The sequence below is a fragment of the Typha latifolia genome, chromosome 2 (genome assembly GCF_019914945.1).
Source record: "Typha latifolia isolate L0001 chromosome 2, TyphaL0001v2, whole genome shotgun sequence".
Lineage (NCBI taxonomy): Eukaryota > Viridiplantae > Streptophyta > Magnoliopsida > Poales > Typhaceae > Typha > Typha latifolia.
In genome coordinates this window covers 16644476-16664873 of record NC_133087.1, presented here as the reverse complement: position 1 = coordinate 16664873, position 20398 = coordinate 16644476, and the positions used below count along the sequence as shown (strand labels likewise).

General features: G+C 36.8%; 3 protein-coding genes across 9 annotated transcripts in view; 1 reads left to right on the top strand and 2 right to left on the bottom strand.

The window, feature by feature from the left end:
* Positions 1-946: 946 nt before the first annotated feature.
* LOC140782727 (uncharacterized) lies at positions 947-4090 on the bottom strand. Of its 2 annotated transcripts, none has more exons than XM_073129457.1 (3): positions 3775-4090; positions 2644-2831; positions 947-1491 (listed from the first exon to the last, which is right to left on the bottom strand). In XM_073129457.1, the coding sequence occupies exons 1-3, from the start codon at positions 3990-3992 to the stop codon at positions 1301-1303; spliced, it is 597 nt and encodes a 198-aa protein (XP_072985558.1). In that variant the 5' UTR covers positions 3993-4090; the 3' UTR covers positions 947-1300. The 2 variants fall into 2 exon arrangements, with proteins under 2 accessions (XP_072985558.1, XP_072985559.1); XM_073129458.1 differs by having other exon boundaries at positions 947-1488; positions 3775-4087.
* A 2331-nt stretch (positions 4091-6421) lies between these two features.
* On the top strand, positions 6422-10733 carry LOC140781667 (uncharacterized). 5 transcript variants are annotated; one of them, XM_073127753.1, is made up of 4 exons: positions 6422-6561; positions 7282-7544; positions 9182-10331; positions 10443-10733. In XM_073127753.1, exon 3 carries the CDS (start codon positions 9193-9195, stop codon positions 10315-10317), a length of 1125 nt encoding a protein of 374 aa, XP_072983854.1. In that variant the 5' UTR covers positions 6422-6561; positions 7282-7544; positions 9182-9192; the 3' UTR covers positions 10318-10331; positions 10443-10733. The 5 variants fall into 5 exon arrangements, with proteins under 5 accessions (XP_072983854.1, XP_072983852.1, XP_072983855.1 ...); XM_073127754.1 differs by having other exon boundaries at positions 6426-6561; positions 7277-7544; XM_073127751.1 differs by having other exon boundaries at positions 6425-6561; positions 9182-10733.
* An 884-nt stretch (positions 10734-11617) lies between these two features.
* Positions 11618-20398, bottom strand: part of LOC140781650 (myosin-6-like) — a 29548-nt gene continuing 20767 nt past the window's right edge. For both annotated transcript variants that reach the window (XM_073127731.1, XM_073127732.1), the window contains exons 29-39: positions 20227-20397; positions 15866-16021; positions 15578-15760; positions 13716-13868; positions 13570-13640; positions 13390-13489; positions 13232-13288; positions 12792-12848; positions 12618-12698; positions 12230-12300; positions 11618-12154 (exon numbers count right to left, since the gene is read on the bottom strand). In XM_073127731.1, the coding sequence (XP_072983832.1) occupies positions 12040-12154; positions 12230-12300; positions 12618-12698; positions 12792-12848; positions 13232-13288; positions 13390-13489; positions 13570-13640; positions 13716-13868; positions 15578-15760; positions 15866-16021; positions 20227-20397 (1215 nt within the window). In that variant the 3' untranslated portion in view covers positions 11618-12039. The remainder of the gene's footprint in view (positions 12155-12229; positions 12301-12617; positions 12699-12791; positions 12849-13231; positions 13289-13389; positions 13490-13569; positions 13641-13715; positions 13869-15577; positions 15761-15865; positions 16022-20226; position 20398) is intronic.

Genomic DNA, 20398 nt, shown 5'->3' with positions numbered 1-20398 from the left:
GCAATGAAGTCTTTAATTACTTCCAACCCTCATTTGATATATTGAAGAACAGGACATAAATAGAACTAACTCTGAAAATGCAGAATATACGACGAACAATTTGCATGACAGTATGGTGAAGACTGAATTCATGACTCAAAATGCATGACACCAAGATGTATGCCAACAAATATTGCTGTCACACTACACATCTATCTGAATATCCAGAACATAACATCAGTACAGTTGGATTACATATTATTGATAAGCTGGCTTTGACTCTTATAGTAGGCAGAACAACATGGTACATGTGAGGTGGGGGCTGTTGAGAGCTAATGATAATCTAAGATGCAAGAATATCTTGTGCAACATGGATAAGAAGCTCAGCTAATAAACATGCAAATCTTATCCAGGCTCTGCAACACTTGAAGAGTTGTCGCCTCTTAATTTCTTGGATCACATCTCAATTATTTTTGCATTTGTATATCTGAAACCAGAAGTTGGCCCCTCAATATCTTATATTGAGTATTCCATACAACTGACCGAGATGTAGGGTTAAATTAGCAGCTCCTAACTTTAGATAGCGTGACAATTATGAACTGACCAATTATTCCAAGAGCAACATGATTAATCAACTATAAATTTAACTAAGGCAATACCATGCACAGCGCACATATTTGAAGTAGATAGGCATGAGAGAGAAAGAGAAATATGTATAACATTTGCCATTACTAGTATATTTATCTCTCAAGTAACTGCTGCTGAACCAACCAATATGCCAACACTAACAAAAATCCAGAATACATCAGAAGGCAAAGTTTGCAGTTATTGGGTTGTATCTTCTAGCTACCTGATCAAAATTAGGTATCTTTCAATGGAACATGGAAAGCTGTTTGGGTTGCAACCCTGGCACCAAGCAATAAAAAGCTGGTACTAGTTGAGCACAATTTCACAAGGCCAATTTAAGTTCAACAGATAAAAGAGCATGTATATGTGTTTCTATATGAGACAGAAGCAACATTACAAGGCACACTGATAAAATCAGAGTATCAGACAAATGCAGCCACCTAGAAGTTTATTGGCCTAAACTTAAAAAATCAGAAATTTGGATTGACAAATTTCAGTCATCCATTCTGTTGTCTTAATAAGTCTACTTCCTCTTCAATCAAGAATCTACCTCTATACTTTGTCATATGAAGCTATTGGAATCATTTGTTCCTTTACTTTGGAATGCTTATTACTGGCATGATATGCTTGACAAGAAAGTTGGAACTTGGAAGTTCAACCCTCATTAGAATGATTACAAGAACCTGAAGCCAGTTTACTTCGCCAAGGTACAAGGCGGGGACTTGCACTCCTTGCAGTCCTCAACAGGTAGAGGCGTGGTGTTATCAGGAAGAGTTATTCTAAGCATTTGGCGATTCCCATCATCTGAAGGTACATCAAGGATGGCATCCATTAATAATATGTCCCAGTCTCGGTGCCGCAGGAATGTAGACCAAATGTCATCTGCTGCGGAGATGTACAGAAAAAGCCAGGATCAAATAGAGAAGCAACTTCAGTAACATGTCAATTGACCACAAAGAATCTATACATTACAAATTTTATGTGATCATTTTGGTTTGCAAATGCTGGTCAATCCTACTACATGATGAAAGTTACTCGCTAATATCTGTTTGAGAAACAAATGAAATTGATCCAATGAGCCACAAAGAAGCACACAAGATAATGGCAGCGGGACTGCAGTGTTAAGTCATAAAGCTATAGGAAAGCAAGAGAGAACATAAGCAACCAGGTCCATTTTGGATTGGCATGTGATATCTCCATCTAACTGCCATAAGAAACTTGAACTATCAGTAATGGATGCCACAAAATCATGGTGAATAAGAGAAACCAGGTCATTTTAATTGAAGAACTGGTTGCATCATTAGGAAAAGCCATCCAAGTTTTGACTCTAAATTAAGCCTTCACTCTATATGAACTACCCTGTGAAATGTAAATTACATTTTCTAGTCTCTCTTTCTTCACTCATTGATGTTCTTTCCTTGAATCACTTACATTTTAGCAGTTATCTATTTTTCTCCCCCTCTTAGAAATTAATATGGTTTTGTAATTTACTCATTTTCACTCTCTCCATTTTATACCTCTTGCTAGAAGATCAGTGGTCCATACACTACTAGAGATATTTCTGGATATAAGGAAGGCAACCACAGAAAAGTAGGGAAAAGTTTAATGCCTATTTTGCAAATACTCAGGTTAGTTTTTGCAAAATAAATGAAAACTAGAATTGATGTCAAATGAAAATTTCATTTTTACGATTCTACTATCAGTGGAGAACTGGATGCATCTTGAGCTACTCTTCTGTAGCACATTTCACTCTAGAAAAATTCGAAGATACTATTACACAAAAAGAATATAGCATCTACATATCTTTAACTAAGTATCCAATTTTAAACTAAAAAACTCTTCTTACCTTGAACTCAGATTTTGCACCAAAAAAAGAAAAAGAACTTGAACTTAGATACAGCTTACATGCAGATAGCACAAGAGACTAAAAGGAATTTCAAATCTGAATACTAAGTTGAGCAAATTGAAGAACTGTAGAATATGACATAGATAGGATGAAATTATCACATGAGCCTAGTATTCAACAGATGAACAGACCTCCTGATCTAACAGCCTTCAATTTGAAAATTCCAGTTCCTTGTGGACCAGACACCGGAAATGTGCATGAAACAGAGTTCCTCATATAATCCACAGCAAGAGAAGCATTATACCAGGGGCCTCTTACAATTGGCTCACCAATAGCTTCTACAATTTTCTGATTCTGACTGGCCTTCTCTATAGCCTGGCTGAAACCAGTTCATATGTTAACAGTATAATTAATTTCCTTCTCAAAAACAACAAAATATTTCCAATGAAATGCTATATTTCATCAAAACTGAAAATCATGGTAAACCAAAAAGAGTACAGGCTAAAACTACTGGAAAATAGGAGCTAAAAAATAGCAACTTTGAACTAAAATTATTTAGTACGAACAGATGCATGTCATTATTGTCAACAGCAGAATTATGGAGATACCAATATCAACATGATTCAAATGAAGTAAATACAATAAGAACCAAGACTGCTGCTTAATCATTTTTCTGTAATACACTACTGGTCACAGATATGTTCTTCTAGTTGGATTCTATTTGATATGCAAGAGTTCTCAATGATGTATTATATGAAAATATGCTCTAAAGCCTTCTTGACTTTGTTTTAGGTTTTTGATGCACTGATAAATCTAATTTTGGGTTCAATGTTTGCGCAGTTAAGTTGGAAACTTTTTTAATGGAGAACCAAGCAAAAGGCTGAACTAGAGCACCATATGTACTCTACTACTAGAAGGATGCATTATTTGTCAATTCCAAATGAGGTTCAATGATACAGTATGGATGACAGTCTTTCCCCATTAAACAATCTACAGGATAAGAATCCTGTAAAATGCCTCCCATATCTCAACACCCTAATCTCCCAACCCATCCTAATTACTTTTAGTTTACTTTTGAAACAAACCAGAATACCCGAAGGCATCAATCGAACTCTAATAACAGTCACTATTGTTCAATGAACTCATTCTATACGAATAATGCGAGCCAAGTCAAAACAACTATCTTGCATTAAGTCAAAAAGTCATCTGAGACAGCAAACTATTATTTGTAGCCCCAGACTCCAAGATCGAATCTTTTCGATCTAAGAAGCGCAATACTCCATTTTGAGCAAGACCCAGTTGACAAAACTAAGAATTGACACCTGCTGCATCCATGGAAGACGAGGAGATCATTGAGTGCACTGAGAGCGACTCCTCCGGTGAGACCAACCAACAAGATGGGCACCGCCCGGCGAGCCAAGGAGCCCTTCTTCTCGTCGCCGGTTCCGGCCACCTCCGCCACCGCCGAACGGGAGGAGAAGCAGCCGGGAGAAAAGTTTCGCTTCAGGAGAGAAGAGCCCGCAAATTTGCTCCTCAACATAGCTCGGTCTACGCTTCGCCTACTTCGACGAGAGTTTCTTGGTGTCTTATGGAGTCCGGCAGTCCGTGGAGTAAATTGAAGTCTAATAAACAGCCACGTATGCACAGGACTAGGGCTTATTAGGGCTGCTAAGAACTAGATTATCTTAATTATAATATTAGATAAAAGTTATAAATAATAAGAAACTTTTAAAATATCATAATTATCACTATATTTCTTTAAAAATAATTATTACTGAAATTAATATACTTCTTTAAAAATGGCATTCTATTTGTTAAAGCTAACTAGTCATGATTAAAATTAAGTTTAAATCAAATGATTGTATTACCCTTGTATAAATTGTTCAAAGTATAGAAACTGTTGCCTTTTATGTGGTTTTCTATCCTTGGTCAGAGTCCACATCGGAGTTCATCTCAATAAGAAGGGTTTGATTGATCCTTTTCCTTCTCTCCTCTATGAGAATTTAAGAGGAACATTTAAACAACAATAAACTTGTGAGAAAATACTTTTTTTAAAGGTAAATTTGCCCTTATTTTCTCAATATTGCCTAAAAATGGAAATCCTTGTCTTTTCTAAGCCCTCTATTTCTCCATCTCACATCTTTATTTTTATTTCGCATCTTCACTTTCTCATAAGATCCTTCTACACTTTCCTACATGGCCGTTCACCGCTAACCAATATCATTCTCTTCTTCTAAGTGTGATTTCAACATTGGCATCCTTTGAAGTTAGGAGAGTTATAAATTTGAAAGGGCAATGCAATATCTTGGGACGAGAGAAAAATAAATCAAAAAAAGATAAGAGGAGAAAATAGTTATTCTTCAATAATTTTTTAAGTATAAGAGAAGAGGTCTATGGAGATAAGAGAGGTTACATTAGGGGATAACTGTATCTCGAAACTTCATCCCTCTAGCTTGGCCACCTCCAAAACTATGTATAATTTTTTGAAAAAAATCATTGAACTATTATTCATGTGGGACAACTAGAAGAAAATTTGGGACTTGGACATTCCCCTAAAAGTTAAGATGTTTCTTTGGAAGCTCTGTTGGGGCAAACTGTGATTAAGCTGGATTTGGTCAATATTGGCCTGGCTCAATATGCTTGATATGCAATCTTGAAGCTTAAGTCCATCCTGCACCTATTCTTTCATTGTAGGGTGGCTTCTACCTTGTTGGATTTTATAAAAAATAGGCTTTCATTGCCTCATTCTTTTGGGGATTAGTAGATAGATGATAGGGCTTGACTATGAGCCTTAATTAGTATTATTAGCGTTAAGTATTTGAAAAGGTCTGGACTCGCTCATTAAACTTAACTTTCAAATACTTTGAGAACGATTATATTGGAAGCACGAATCCTGGTGCTCCTTTCCTATTCTACCATTGGGAACCACCTCCTTCGGGATGGTTCAAGGTCAACAAACAGGCTACAACACTGTCCCTCCTTGGGCCGTAGAAAGTATCAAGATATTATTAATCTAACTAATAATTATCATAATTGTAAAGTTATGTATATGTTTAAAGAAGCTAATCGCGCTGCCCATTAGTCGACAAATTTGGTAGATTTTAGGATGTGGTTATACCTAGGGGTGGGCGGTATTCGTGGTCTAACTAACTAAACCCCTATAATTGCAGGTGTTTCAAGACTCTCCTTTATATTAAAAATGAAGTTTTTTGCAAATATTTGGATTGAATCTGATTCACTACTATTGATTAACATTCTAAATGGCAGCACTATCTCTTCTTAGATAGGTGAAAAGTCTCACATATGATATATTATTAACCTATCTCATAGTTATCAAAATTGTAAAATTATTCATGTGTTTAAAGAAGCCAATCACGCTACTAACCGGCTAACAAATCTGAACAAGTCTTCATGATATAGTTGTATCTAGTATTGAGGGTTTTCCTGTAATAAATTTTCCCTTCCTAAAGTTAAAAAGAGAGGGATTACATGTTCAATTAAAATTATGCAAAGGTAGTTTGGAGCTTTAGCATCTCAATTACTATGTCTCAAAACCTAATAAATTTTTTTCTAACTATAAAGAGATAAAGAGATAGAAAAGTAATTCTATAGTATCTATTAACTTAATATTCATATAGGTTAGAAGTTTTTTAAAATAGTTTAGGAGATAATTTGTATGTCTTACGTACAACTAGGGCTGTCAGGCTTGACGAGTGGCTCGGCTCGGCTTGGGTGAAGCTCGAGTCCGGCTCGGCTCGGTCAGAGCTGAGCCGAGTCCGAGCCGTCGTAACAGGCTTGAAATTAATTTATTAAACTATTTTTAAAATTTATAAGACTCAAAAGTAATTTTGAGCGTAGCCTGAGCTAGTTTGAGAAGACGGAGTAAGTGTAATTTAGTTTTTCTTTTTCATATTTTTTTTAATCTAAGATAGGTTGATGCTTTACCGTACTCTCTTCTTCTAACTATTTAATGAGAATAAAAGCAAAACTTCCACCGCATCCTCCCTGAGGAGAAGAGAAGAATTAGGAAAGGGGGAAAAAAAGAGAGAGAATTTGGAATTCTTTCAAATTAGATTGCAGAGTTGGGCACATCAATCTGCAGAATAACTGTAATATCTACAACTTTTTATTCGTGAACTTTATCGGTTTTATTAAAGAAAGTCTTTATCTGTGCTCATCTTTACGGTGGAATCCGATCTTTTGTTGGGTTTTCGATTTGAGCTTTCCTTAACGATCGGTTTCACGGTGTCCGATCTCGTCCGTTTCGTGGGTTGCTCGATGGATTCTGGTCTGAATTGGGGATTATTGATGTTTGCCGATCGGCATCCAATCAGGGCTCAAGTTGGGGTTAGGTTTAGAATAAATTGGAGCGACGGGGTTGATGGGTTTCAGATAGCTTGGTGCTGGGGGAAATGAAGGGTTTTGGTTAGCCTTTGCCCTTTGGATCTAAAGATAAGCTTTTGGGCAGAATTCTTTTTATTTTTATCAAGGATTAATTAATTGTCTTTTCATTGGATTCCGATTTCATTGCTCCTTTTTTGTAAGAATTCTTTATAATATTAATGTTTGTGCATTATTACATCTAAAATATGGAAAAGGGGCTCGTCAGATTGACATCATAGGTTGGGAATAACAGTTCAAACGTTCGATTATTGTTTAAGCTAACTTACTCGAATGTTTTGAAGTAAGAAAGAAATGAAAACTTTATCTTGGTTGCAATGAACCTTGTTTTATGCTTTAAAATGTATAGGAATGGTGTCTTCCTATCTGAAGACATCTTGGGAGTTCCCATGGATGACCATTCTCCTTGTTCCACAATTTAAGTGCAGGGCTTAGGACTTGTTGGTGAATTGTGGAGCATTACTTAAATTTTAGTGGTTGAGTCCAAGCTTATACTTTCTTGAAGATTTCTAGGGCATTGGATTGTTTGTTGCATGCTTTGGAAGGTTTTGTCATTCTTTGAGGATTCTGCCCGTGTATAGATATTAGTTGTCAGAAGAAATTGGATCAGTTCTATTTGTTGGATCAGATACTTAATTATATTGGTAATACAGAAGCTACAACTGCAGTGCCAAACTTCAGACCGTCCCTGGTGAGTCTTGTCAAATCAATAGACCTTTAAAAAAACTGTTGTTTTGCCTTTTTGTTTTTTTCTTTCATATCGCACTATATGTTTTCATTGAAATGCTTGTTTGTAGATTAATTGGGTGCCTCTGATCACAAATATGTTGACTAAACAGTTCTATTTGCGCCATTTAGTTATTTCACATGAAGAGCAAGTAGTTCACTGAATTAAGAAATGGTGCTGCCAGGATGAAGGAGAAAAATCTATATGGATTGAATTACAATTGACATGTTAAAAACATAAAGAAGATTTTTCAAAAAATCGACAATCTTTTAGAATAAGAGAAGCATTGAAACTTTTATTTTTTATAGAATTATGCTTCACTCAACTTAAGTGTATTTATTCTCTTCTTTACTTTTTACTTTTTTAATAGCAGTCAGCTGGCCTAGACTAAGTTCCAGAGTTATTTGATCAGTTTTTAAAGATCCTTCGTAACATTTGTAGAGAAGAATAAATGGCTTCTGTTTTAAACATTCTCTAGAATAAGTCAAGGTTACCAGTTTTGGGAGATAAAGCTGATACCCTAGTTTCGTGTTTTTCTTCTACCTGAGTAAAACGTCTTATGTGGGGAGGTCTTAGGGGATCAAGGAGGATCCAGTGCTGAGACAAAAATGGATTAGATATTTAGATTTTGATGCATCAGTAGAGAAATAGAGTCAGCAAGTGAAGCTCTTGGGTTTGAGTTTTCTGCTCCGCTCCCTCCAATAATTTGTTTTGGTCAAGGAATCAAGCAACTCTTGTTGAAGGACACTCACCTTTCTGTCTTAAGAAGTCACCAATTTTCCCAATGTTAAGCTTGCATATCATAAATTTTGCTCACATGATCTAATCTTTTCAGTATTTTTTTTCTTGTGAAACACCAATTTAGTTCAAGCAATCACATAGAGATCTTCGAACTTGTCATTCTTCTGCAAAAGGATATTGAGAGGATATGTCGTGCCAGAATAGGTGTTGTTTGGCATGAGGTGGCAGGTGGTGTGGTGCTTATGTAGGGTTGTGTCCATGATTGTTTAAAGCTGGTAAGGGATCTTGAATGTGTGAATCAGTTTTCAAGCTGATAAACCCTCTATGCCAAGCTGGGGAGAGGAAAAGACTGGATAGACACTCACTTAAAGCTGGTTTTTGTTACACAAGTTCCTCCAAGTTTGGTGGTTGAAGTTTACGCTGGAATTAGGGAAGTAGTGAATTTTCTAATATGTGTACTCAAGATTAGTAAATTGTAGAAGTTATAAATTAGTAATGTTGAAGAGTATTGGAGGGTAGATCTTGTAGACCTCAAATTTAAAACTATTTTAACTTGAGCTAGACTGCCCAAACTTGCAATGAGCTATTGAAAGTTATCTAGCATGACAAATTTCATTCAGTGTAGCTAAAGGACCCATTATACTCTATTCTTTTCTCCTCCTGTTTAGCTCCTTGTTCTGTAAGTGGCCGCACTCTTATATTTATAATTGATGAAACAGGATACTTTCAAGTTCTGTTGACGTAACTAATTGTTTGGCAAACTTTAGCTTTCGTTGGATTAGAAGTTCTAATGATTTTGATTATGTTTTGGCATGTGGGTAACTATAGTTTTTCTAACAATTGTATTGGGTTCACTACAGTCACCTTCAAGATGACAGATATGCAAGGCAGCAGTTCTACAGTTGCAGATATTGCTGCTTTGCACAAGGAATGGGATGAGGCTTCATGCCCAATTTGCATGGACCATCCCCATAATGCTGTCCTTCTAATATGCAGTTCCCATGAGAAAGGTTGCAGAACTTACATATGCGATACAAGTTATAGGCATTCTAATTGTCTAGATCGATTCAAAAAAGTGAAAGCAGACAATAGGGACAGTTCTCAAGCAAGCTCTTCCTTCCATGAGAATCCTGGTAATGGAAGTTTAGGTCCAAGGGCTCATAATAGTGTCCTTTCTGAACCTCTTTCAGGGAGCCCAACATTGCGAAGAAGCTTTGTTGCAACCCATGAAGACTACGTCTATGAAGATAACACTGGCCAGACTTCTGTAAGCTTTTCTGGAGCACTGGAAGAAAGTAACAATAACCAAGAACCTGAGAGGTCTATGGAAGCTCAGGTACAGGAAAGAGTTGGGATTGAAGAATCTGGTGGGCATGCATCAGAGTCAAGCACCTTAAAGTGCCCTCTCTGCCGAGGAACTGCAATCAGTTGGATAATTGTTAAAGAAGCAAGGCAGTATCTGGACCAGAAGTCAAGGGCGTGCTCTCGGGAATCATGCATGTTTTTCGGAAATTACAGGGAACTTCGAAGACATGCTAGAAGAGTACACCCTACGACGAGACCTGCTGATGCAGACCAATCACGGCAACGTTCTTGGCACCGCCTTGAGCACCAAAGGGAGTATGGTGACATCCTCAGTGCAATCAGGTCAGCTATGCCTGGTGCAATCGTGATTGGGGACTATGTTATTGACAACAGAGACGAGTTATCACATGACCATGATAACACTGGATCGGGCGAAGGTGACAGACCATCATGGGCAACATTCTTTCTGTTCCATATGGTCAGCAGTCCTATTAGGTCACTCGATGAGGCAAGGAGCTCATCTCGCGCTTGGAGGACACATAGACGCACAGGACACCGCAATCTTTGGGGTGAGAACCTATTGGGTCTGCAGGATGATGACGGTGATGGCGAGAACCTAGATGATGACATACCAGTACCAAGGAGGCGTCGAAGGTTCATGAGGTCCAGATCTGATGAGGATCATCCATGACGTGGATTTCCCTGGTAATTAGATAATCCTATTCTTTCCCCATGAATTAGATGGCGATAACATTCATCTGTTCTGACATTAACCTTGTAGATGTGATCTTGCTCTGTTAAATGTTGTCTTGATAGTTTGAGCCCGTTGCAGTCACTGGAATGGGACATAATGGAGCTCTAAAGTGGATTGATACTGGAATATTTTCGTGCTGCTAAGATTTACTAGCAATTTATTCGGTAATGTTTATGCACATGGTTGTGATAACTAAGAAGGTTCTTGATTGATGGTGATAATGACCTGGATGTTCTAGAATTCTGGATTGGTTGTTGCAATTCGAACGCACTAAAGATGCTTATGACCTGCGTGATGGCCTTCATTAACATACAGAACATTGGGATTTCTAATGTACTACTTTCTTACTGTCATTCTTGTGATTTGTGATGTTTAACGTTCACCAAAAATGTCAACGCAGAGCTGCTGATGCGATGCGCTGCGCTGCATACTTTAAAAAGCATTTTGCACCAATGGAGCTAAATAGATAATCCCACAAAATTGGGCCTAAAAGCTTGCATTTTCTTCTCTTTTCTTTGTTTTTTATTTCTTGTATGATCTATTTCTTAAATAAAAACAATAAAAAAAATAGAAACTGGGGAGGGCTAAGAGTTTGGGTACTGTTTAAATGGTTGTAAATTTGCACAATTGTTTTAAGCTCCGGATTATCGAGTATAAGCATTCCATATATATAAAGTGAAGAAGACAACACGGGAAGAATATACAGGAAGAGAAAGAGGGGATGCCTTCAATTAATTCACCAATGACTACTTGCACCTCCACTTCTTGTCTCACTTTATGAGACATCACTGGAAATCAGTAAATCGTCATTTCTTTCTTATACACATAACTTGCCTTAATCATATCATATGCGTCTTCAAAGAGGATAGACAGCCAACTGACCAAGGGCCAAAGAGACGCTCCTAATCAGTGAAAGCTATCTATGCAACTGACAAAGCAAGCACTGACTACTGAGGACAGTGTGAATAATATAAGCTGTTAAACCAGATGGCAAGAAGTACGTACTCCAGCTCATGAAACAGCATGTACAAACTGGTGTGGTTGGCAGCAAAAGGCCTGTCTCTGTGATGGTCAAGAGTCAAAGATGCTGGTGACAGAAGAATTCAACTGAAATCCAGATCACTGGATGTTTCTGTGAGACATACGAGACATTGCCTACTCTTGCTAATGTTATATAAAATAGATCAGAAATATCTTTCAACAAACACACTTACATTTCCAAGAATGGGTACATAAATGCGAAGAAACAGATCTAGTATAAATATGCTCTTCGAATTTGTCGCTTTACAATAATGCGATGTTTTGTACAATGAAAGGGAGGGCGATGTCTTGAGAGAGACACTGAACGATGCTACTTGCCGACAAAGAATGCTGCTTGACTAAAAAGAAACACACTTTAGACGCACTATGGGAGGGTAAGGTAAAATTCATCCCAACCCAATCAACCAAAACTTAGGGAACTCACACCCACCCCTAGATAGAATAAATTAACATACAAGCCCAACAAAGGCGACTGGCTGCAAAATCAGAAGCAAACTGAAAGAAAAAAAAATGGTGTGAAATGGGCTGAACTTTCATCTTTTTGGATATGCCCAAAAATCCATCTTGGAGGAGAATATTGCGGGTGAATGCAAACACAACGCTTGGCTTTTGTAAGCCCTAGCCCTGTAAAAACTGGAAGGCTGGGTTCTCAAGAAGCTCCTTTGGTAGATCGACATCTGAAAAGTCGATATCTTTTATAGAACTTGATAAATCGTCAGCTGCAAAGGGAATGCTGCATGAAAGAATAAGGGATCTGAGCAAGTCTACACCTTATTTGATGTGCCACAATTTACAAAATATCTCCTACCTTAAATCATCATCCAGCAAAAAGGCACTGTCTGTATCCTCCGTCATCGATGCCCTCATGTTTCCAAGGACCTGCAGATGAACAACGAAGCAATGTTACCAGTGATACTAGGGCATGCACACAAGATTGAGAACACTGACCAATGGAAAGGAAAAGTGTTGCAATTAAGCAAATACAACATGAAACAAGTCAACTGGTTTGAGATCACTCTTTTTTCCCTAAATTAAAGCATACTGAGAGGATGCAACTAAAAGTCAAAATAACGGACAGTAAGAATAGGATATGCATAGAGTTAAAGACCTGGTAGTTTATTATATAATATGGCCTGACTAAAAGAGAAAGGTGCAAAACTAAATGATATTCATTTATTTCAGTTCTCTGCACTTACAGTTGAAGACACACTTTGGCTGTTGTATTTGTCATCCCAATACTGAGTGCAAATTCTGTAGAGCTGTTGGACATTCAACACCTACATAAAGAAGAGTTAGAGCAGATGCAATGAGGGAGGTGAGCTCAGGAATGTTTAAGTTCAAGCCTGCATGTGTCACACAAAGGGTTTTACCGGGCAGAGGTCACTGACTATCTCATCATAGGAAACTCTGTACTTCTGAAATATCACCTGTACAGTGGCACAAAAAGGATACGCATATTAACATTGATATGATTGTAAACAAAAGAAGTTTTAAATTGTGAACTAAATAGCAATCTCTTCCATAGCAATTGCATGGGCCCTCAATGCAAATTAGCAGAAGATAAATTTAAGCCAAGATCATGATAAGCTAGTATGGATGTTGTAAGCACAATGTGCAAAGTTCTGATAGAAGAAATAAATCTACAAACAAGAAGATCTACAAATTGAGTCGCTACAAATCTGTAGATATGCATCAGCATCAAATCCAATATGAGCCTATAAATAATGCTGTCTAATTCTTAAGGAGAACAAGAACCACTTAACATTATACAAACTGACATGTCTAATGTTATCAGTCATGCATTACTTACCAAGAAACCTACAGCTTGCCTTATGTGCTTAAGTTCATCCCAAGAGGATCCAGCATACTGCAAATGTTTGACATAGAAGCAAGCAGAAAGTAAGACATACTCAGACGCCAACACAAACATATGGCTCATTATGTCACATTAAACATTGAATTTGTTACCTCTGGTTTCACTCGTGTACACCACAACTCTAATTCTGTCAGACCATATTTCACATACTCCCCATTACTAAAAGAGCAACACTCACGACGCAAGAGGAGACTGACAAAAAAGCAAGGAATTGCAAATAAGTTAGAAATATCACAAAGAGAATAGGTTAAACAAAAAATTTCAATATTCACCTGTTGAACAGTTGAACATTGATGAATGAAAAAATCTGAGTAAAAATCTTCTGAATAAGAATTCTGGGCACCTGAAAAGCATCAAATATTACACATCATTGAGCCATTCTAAGCAATCCAATCTACTTTCACGAAATAATGCTTACATAGTTTCCTTGCAATGTGTCCAGAAGATTGTCGAGGTTGTTAATGATGCTCTGCCAATGACTTCTCCCTTGACTAGAATTTCTACTAAAGGAACGTCCTCTCGCCATACTTGAAAGCCCTCTCACCATACTTGCTTTTGCTGTTCTTGGTGCCTTAAATTTCCAATCAATTATTAGTAAGACAGTCAAAGATCTGATGACATAAAAGTCGTGCAAGAGATGCAGGTGAAAAATTTGAAGAGGGTGGCACTGAAAAAGTTAAATGCAAATCAATGACAAACTAAATTAGGTATCAACTCAAAACAATTAATATGTAGATCAATGGGGGGCCATAAGCCCGGAAGAGAAAGAGAATAAGGCTCTTGGCGTACAATATAAAATGCATAGCTAGGTATGGAGTATGTCTCTCTGAATAGTACAATTTTGCATCATGATTTATATTGAGATAATGCATAGTTTTCCGGACAACATTGTTGGTCTGGTCTTTGGTCCAACTTAATATTTGAAAAAGTATTGGAACTTTCTTTTTCTAACTCATCCAGGATAACTCTGGCAAATCAATAGGTAATATCCATATTGCATCATTGTTGACTACTTGTAATTAGTGTTATGTGGCACAGGAAAGGTACATAGTCTTTCATTTTTTTTCGGTAGCAAATGAGAAAAAAACTCTTTTTTTCTTATCCTTGCATAACAGAATTGAACAAATCCATAAACTACCCTGCCGTTCCTTACACAATGTTAAGAATACATATACCATTACAAGGTATGATCTCTACAAAGGTTTAGAAAGGTCAACATATAACTTGTAATAATATCTTAGGTCTCTAATATGTACTTTATAGATATTAAAATACTAGAGAAGATCCATGGGTCTTTCAATACATCCTAGAGTCGAAGACTTCACTGCATATGACTTTGATCGACTTGCCTTACTGTTCTGCCTTATTGGTTGATCAAGTTACCCAACAGTCCATAAGTTTTTTATACCTTTTATGTCAATCAGCATCCCAGCTACCACATCATCCCTAGTGGAGTGCAACAAGTAGAATATCTTTCCTATTACAAACCCAATTAGTGATAAATTTATCATATACTTTCTTGTTGACAGATGGCACAAGGTTATCCTGCAGAACATGCTAATGGAAGTCCCATGCATTTGTACAAGCTACAAGGAATCTGCCAAGATGTCTATATTTGTTAATTTAGACTTGGCTATATGGAGTTCAGTTAGAAAGTATTCTCTCTTGATAAAAGGATTAACTATAAAACCTGTATGAAGTAATTGAAGCTAGTATTGCTAATAGATTAGAAAAGGAAAAATATGCATCATGCAATGTAGTGAACCTTTTCATAGACCTACATATCTTTTACATGTCAATTCGTGCCTCCTACTGTCAACTGGTAGGCATATCAAAATGGAAAACGTGAAATGAATTTTATGGACAATTAAATCTAAAATGTATATATATTGTGTATGTGTGTGTATATATAAATATATATTAGTATAGAAATTGAAGCATGAACAAATATTGAAGCTTATCCATTACGACAATTCCACAAGTCAAGAATGAAATATATATATTTCAAGTAATATGATAGCTCCTCATGTCATGATACACTAAATTAGGCAAATTATATATCTCTCAGCTTTTGGTTTTACTGTCACCATTCTATTTTTGTGAAGGCAACTGAACTTGCAAATTTAAGATCTCACAAAAGCCAGCATCCCCTTTTCTCAAACTTCATACTCTTTACACTTTCTCACTCTCTCCTTGAGCAAATTTTTATGTTAAATATATATTGGGATGCACAGAGAAAAGGAAGGGGTGGACAACGAGACCAGAGAATAATAATATTACCTGGATACACAGTGAAAGTATAGAAGTCAAGTCCTTCTTCACATTATCACGTATGATTCCAAATATCTTCTCCACATATGCTGTAAGTTGCTGCTTGAAAAGCAAGGCAGGGTATTTGGCCTCAACTTGGCGGTTGACAACCATTCCATCCACAGAAAGGTTTGCAGATGAAGAGCGAAACCCCTAAGTACATATTACATAATAAGAAAGTCAAAAAAGGGCTAAAGTTCATTCAGCAAAATAACAGCCTAGTAACCTAATTTCATGCAGTTATGTGTCATCACAAACCAGTGCCATTCTCCCAAATAATGTTGTTGGAGGGGGTGGTTTCCGATGTGGAGTAGACACAGTTGAACCAGCAGCTTTTAGATTCTTTTGTAGCAAAAATAATAAAGCAGATGCATTTGATAACCAATAAGCAAGATCCTCATTGCTCTCCTGGTTCTGCATCATATGTTTTGTCAATAAAAACTGCAATCAGATTATGCACACTATAGATTTTAAAGAGAGTAGTAGCAATGAGCAAGTTGAAGAGAGCAGAATATAGAATTTACATGCCAAGCAATTTATCAAGAACGGTGAAATTTGTCATTGAGGTAGTACTCGGGGTATTGATGTATTAGCATGATTGTGGTCCCTCAATTAATGTGATCAGATAAGCGATTGCCAGCTGAATTCTTCGAATCAGGACTATGTGGATAACTGATTTGAAGTCGATGATTGGCTACCAGGTTACTATTAATTATTTGTTAGCTTTCAAGGTCACATAGTTGATTTTGTAATTGAAAATTAGCAGTTTCTCCAGACTAGGTAGAATGTCAATTGAACATCCCTCTTGCAATGCACCTTTATTTAATTAACTTAAATTTGGCATCTTGGAAGATATGGATCAAATGCTTTCATGTGGACAATTGGAGGATTTAATAAACAAACTAGCAAGGTTCCCAGTTTCGGCCGATCCCGACCGAAACGGGTCAGATCCGACCCGGGGGACATCAATAATTGATGTCCCCCCCCCCCACCTGCCTCTCTCCCTTTTCTCTCTCTCTCTTTCTCTCTTTTCCTCTCTTTCCTCTCTTCCTCTCTTTTCTTTCTTTCTCTCTTTCTCACGGATCTCTTACTCTCTTTCTCGCTGGTGACTGAATAGTGAGTAGATCTCCATCTCTCCGGTGATCTCGACCTCCGGCGACGTTATCCGACGACCTTCGGTAAGTTTTTTTTTCAGTTTTTTTTTTCCATTATGCAGCAGCTGCACCTGCACCTGCAGCAGGTGCTGCTGTGAGCTGCAGCAGAGACTTCTCTGTTGCTGCTGCAGTAGAGAGTAGAGACTATATTTTATTTTAATTTTAATTTATGTTTTTTAGTTGTAGAGTTAAAATATCAATGGCTCCAAAAGAGAAGTCATATGATACCGACATTGGGTGGCAACATTGCAGCACTATTGGGCAAGATAAAAGACGCGTTAAATGCAACTGGTGTGGAAAGGAAATGAGTGGTGGTGTCAGCCGTTTGAAAGAACATTTAGCTGGAAGACAAGGAAATGTAGCAGCTTGCACTCAAGTGTCTTTGGAAGTTAGAAAGCAGATGTTGGCTCATTTAATTAGCAAAAAGAAGGATAAACAATCTGCACAACAAAGAGAGTCAATGATTCGTGAAGAATTGATGCATAATCCTGTACACATTGATAATGATAGCAGTGAGCAAAGTGAGGAGGATGAGGAGGACAGACAGATGAGGAGGGCAATGAAAGAGAGCAGAAATATGCATAGAGAAGAGAAAGAGATGAGAAGAAGCACTTGTGGTAACTTTTAGAGATCTAGATCAGTTAATATATGAGGAGAGAGAGAATATGGGGGCAGCAGTTCTACCCATAGGACTCCTGGTGTTACAGCAGAGTCTGAAAATATTGGACCAATGGATACATATCTTCAAAAAAAAAAGGGTCGTACACAGACTTCAATCAAGACAGCTCTCAAAGGAATTAAAAATGCAAAGAAACACATTGGTAAAGCTATCTCTAAATTTTTCTTCTACAATCATATTCCTTTCAATGTAGCTGATAGCCCTTACTATCACACTATGGTGGATGCTATACAATCAGTAGGGCCTGGTGTTCTCCCTCCTAGTTCAAATGATATTACTACTAAATATCTTGACTCAGAGGTAGATGAACTTCATACTTATATTGAGACATTTAAATGGTATTGGGATGAATTTGGTTGTACACTGATGTGTGATGGGTGGAGTACACAAAACAAAAGAAATATAATTAATTTCTTAGTGCACTCTGGCATGGGGACAATATTTTTGAAGTCTGTGGATGCTACTGCTCATTTCAAAAATGCAGATTATATTTGTCAGTTGATGGATGAGGTGGTACAAGAAATCGATGAAAAAAGAGTAGTCCAAGTGGTTACTGATAATGGGGCAAATTATAAAGCTGCTGGAAATTCACTGATGATTAAAAGACCTCATTTATTTTGGACGCCATGTGCTGCACATTGTATTGATCTGATGTTAGAGGATATTGCAAAAGAGCCTGAAATTGACATGGTCATATGTGAAGGTCAGAGGTTAACAAATTTTATATATAACCATAGTTGGGTTCTTAATTTACTCAGGCAGATGACTAGTGGTAGGGAGATCATTAGACCCGGCGTCACTAGATTTGCCACTCACTTTTTAGCCTTGGAGAGCATCATGCGCTACAAGGATGATATTATGCGGATGTTTACATCACAGGAGTGGTCTATGAAAATTAAGAATATGAAACCTAAAGATAAATCTTTAGGTGAAACTTTGAAAAATATGGCTCTTGGAAATATATTTTGGGATAATATTACAATTGCCACCGTAGTATTTGAGCCTCTTGTCAAAGTATTAAAACTTGTAGATAGTGATGACAAGTCTGAGATGGGTTTCTTATATGAGGCAATGGACATAGCTAAAGAATCAATAAAAAAAATATGGGCCAAAGTTATAGAAAGTGGTGGAAGATGATTGATTCTAGATGGAACAAACAACTACATAGAGATATACACCCTGCTGGTAAGCATGCTTTTAAGTTTTAAGTTTTAATTTACTTTTATTTATGAATATTTAAAATTTTGAATGCTTACAATTTACAAATTTTAAATTTCTACAGGGTATTTTCTTAATCCAAGATTTCAATTCTCTAAAAATGTCAATAATGATAGTGAAGTCTTGTTGGGGGTTAGAAAGGTAATCAGCAAGCTTGAGCCCGATATTCATAAACAAATCCTGTGCGATAAAGAAGTGAGTTATGATTCAATTAAATAATTTTATTATTATTTGTTTCAAGTTTTAACTTTCAATATAATCAATAAGCTAATAATATATTTCTGATTTCAGATGGAGAGATATAGATTGAGAGCTAGGCAATTCAGTACTGCTAAAGTTGTTGCAGCTATATCTCATAACACTCCAGCTGAATGGTGGTCTATTTATGGATGGGAGGAGGCACCAAATTTGACCCCAATAGCAAAGAAAATTTTAAGTCAAACTGTGTCTTCATCACAGTGTGAAAGAAATTGGACTACTTTTTTCTTAATCCACACAAAAACACGCAACCGATTGACAATGGAAAGATTGGAGAAGTTAATTTTTTGTCATTATAATATGAGATTGAGGGAGAGAAATTTAAGAAGAAAGGTAGAAAATGAACAACTGATTGATTTAAATCATGTTTTTGATGAAGAAGACCCCTTGACTCCATGGATCAGAGAAATGAAGGACAGGTTATTAGATGACAGAGATAACCCATGGTTAGATGAAATATTGGGAGAGACCACGACAAAGGCAGCGAGAGATAGTATACCTACTAGTACTAGTCATAGTCCTGATGATACATATGGTGGTGAGATCGTTTCATCTACATTTGTTGAGGAAAGTCAAGGAGGCATAAGGAGTGAAGACAGAGAAACTGAGGATATATATATATATCAGCGACGTCGTCATGAGATGCATTTTGGTTCCTATGATTATGGTACATCGAGTATTTATTGTTTGGAGCCATCACAAGATCCATATGCTAGTTATTATCCTCAGTATCCTCAGTATTCTCAGGCATAAGATCCAAATGCTGGTTATTATCCTCCTCAAACGCAAGTCACACAACAAGATCCATATAATATGACTAGTATGATGGAATCACTTTTTGGAGCATTAGGTCCCAGACATCAATATTTACAAACTTATGGTGATTATGATGATGAAGACTATAGAAATTTACGAGAATCAGCTCGGTATTCAACAAAGTTTTAAATTTTGAGTAAGTTAATACATTTTTAAGTTTTTAGACTTCATATGTGAGTAAATTTTTTTTTCTTATTTTTTCTAAATTTTTCTGCATTTTTAAATAATATTTAGAATTTTATATAATTAAAAAATAGTCCGATCCGATACGAATGGCCGATACGTATCGTTTTTTTGGACGGCCGATACCGATACCGATCTCGATCCCGATACTGGGAACCTTGCAAACTAGGAGCTATATAATAATAAGAACGACAACCATGTAATTGCCCATAGAAAACAAGCTATATTTTTCCCTTTACATACTAAATAGTTCTTGATCTAAGAGTTGATCCTAACAAGACAATCAAATTTCAACAATGAACAGTAAGTACCTCAATTACTGAACCAATCATCTGGATAAGTCGGTCAAAGACACTTGTCTTTTCTGCTTCAAAGGACTTCCAATGAAGAAGACACTTGTATATAGTAAATGCAGCCACTGGTTTTCCTTGGCTGTGTTCAATTCTTCGAGTAAGACAATCAATAAGTGTATCAACACTCTCC

What these genes read in the sequence shown, in the direction of transcription:
- LOC140782727 (XM_073129457.1), bottom strand. Translation starts at nt 3,992, where the DNA reads ATGTTGAGGAGCAAATTTGCGGGCTCTTCTCTCCTGAAGCGAAACTTT. An exon ending in GTCTTCCATGGATGCAGCAG is followed by an intron (nt 2,832 to 3,774) that starts GTGTCAATTCTT and finishes AACTGGTTTCAG; the next exon opens with CCAGGCTATAGAGAAGGCCA. An exon ending in GAAGGCTGTTAGATCAGGAG is followed by an intron (nt 1,492 to 2,643) that starts GTCTGTTCATCT and finishes ACATCTCCGCAG; the next exon opens with CAGATGACATTTGGTCTACA.
- LOC140781667 (XM_073127753.1), top strand. Translation starts at nt 9,193, where the DNA reads ATGACAGATATGCAAGGCAGCAGTTCTACAGTTGCAGATATTGCTGCT.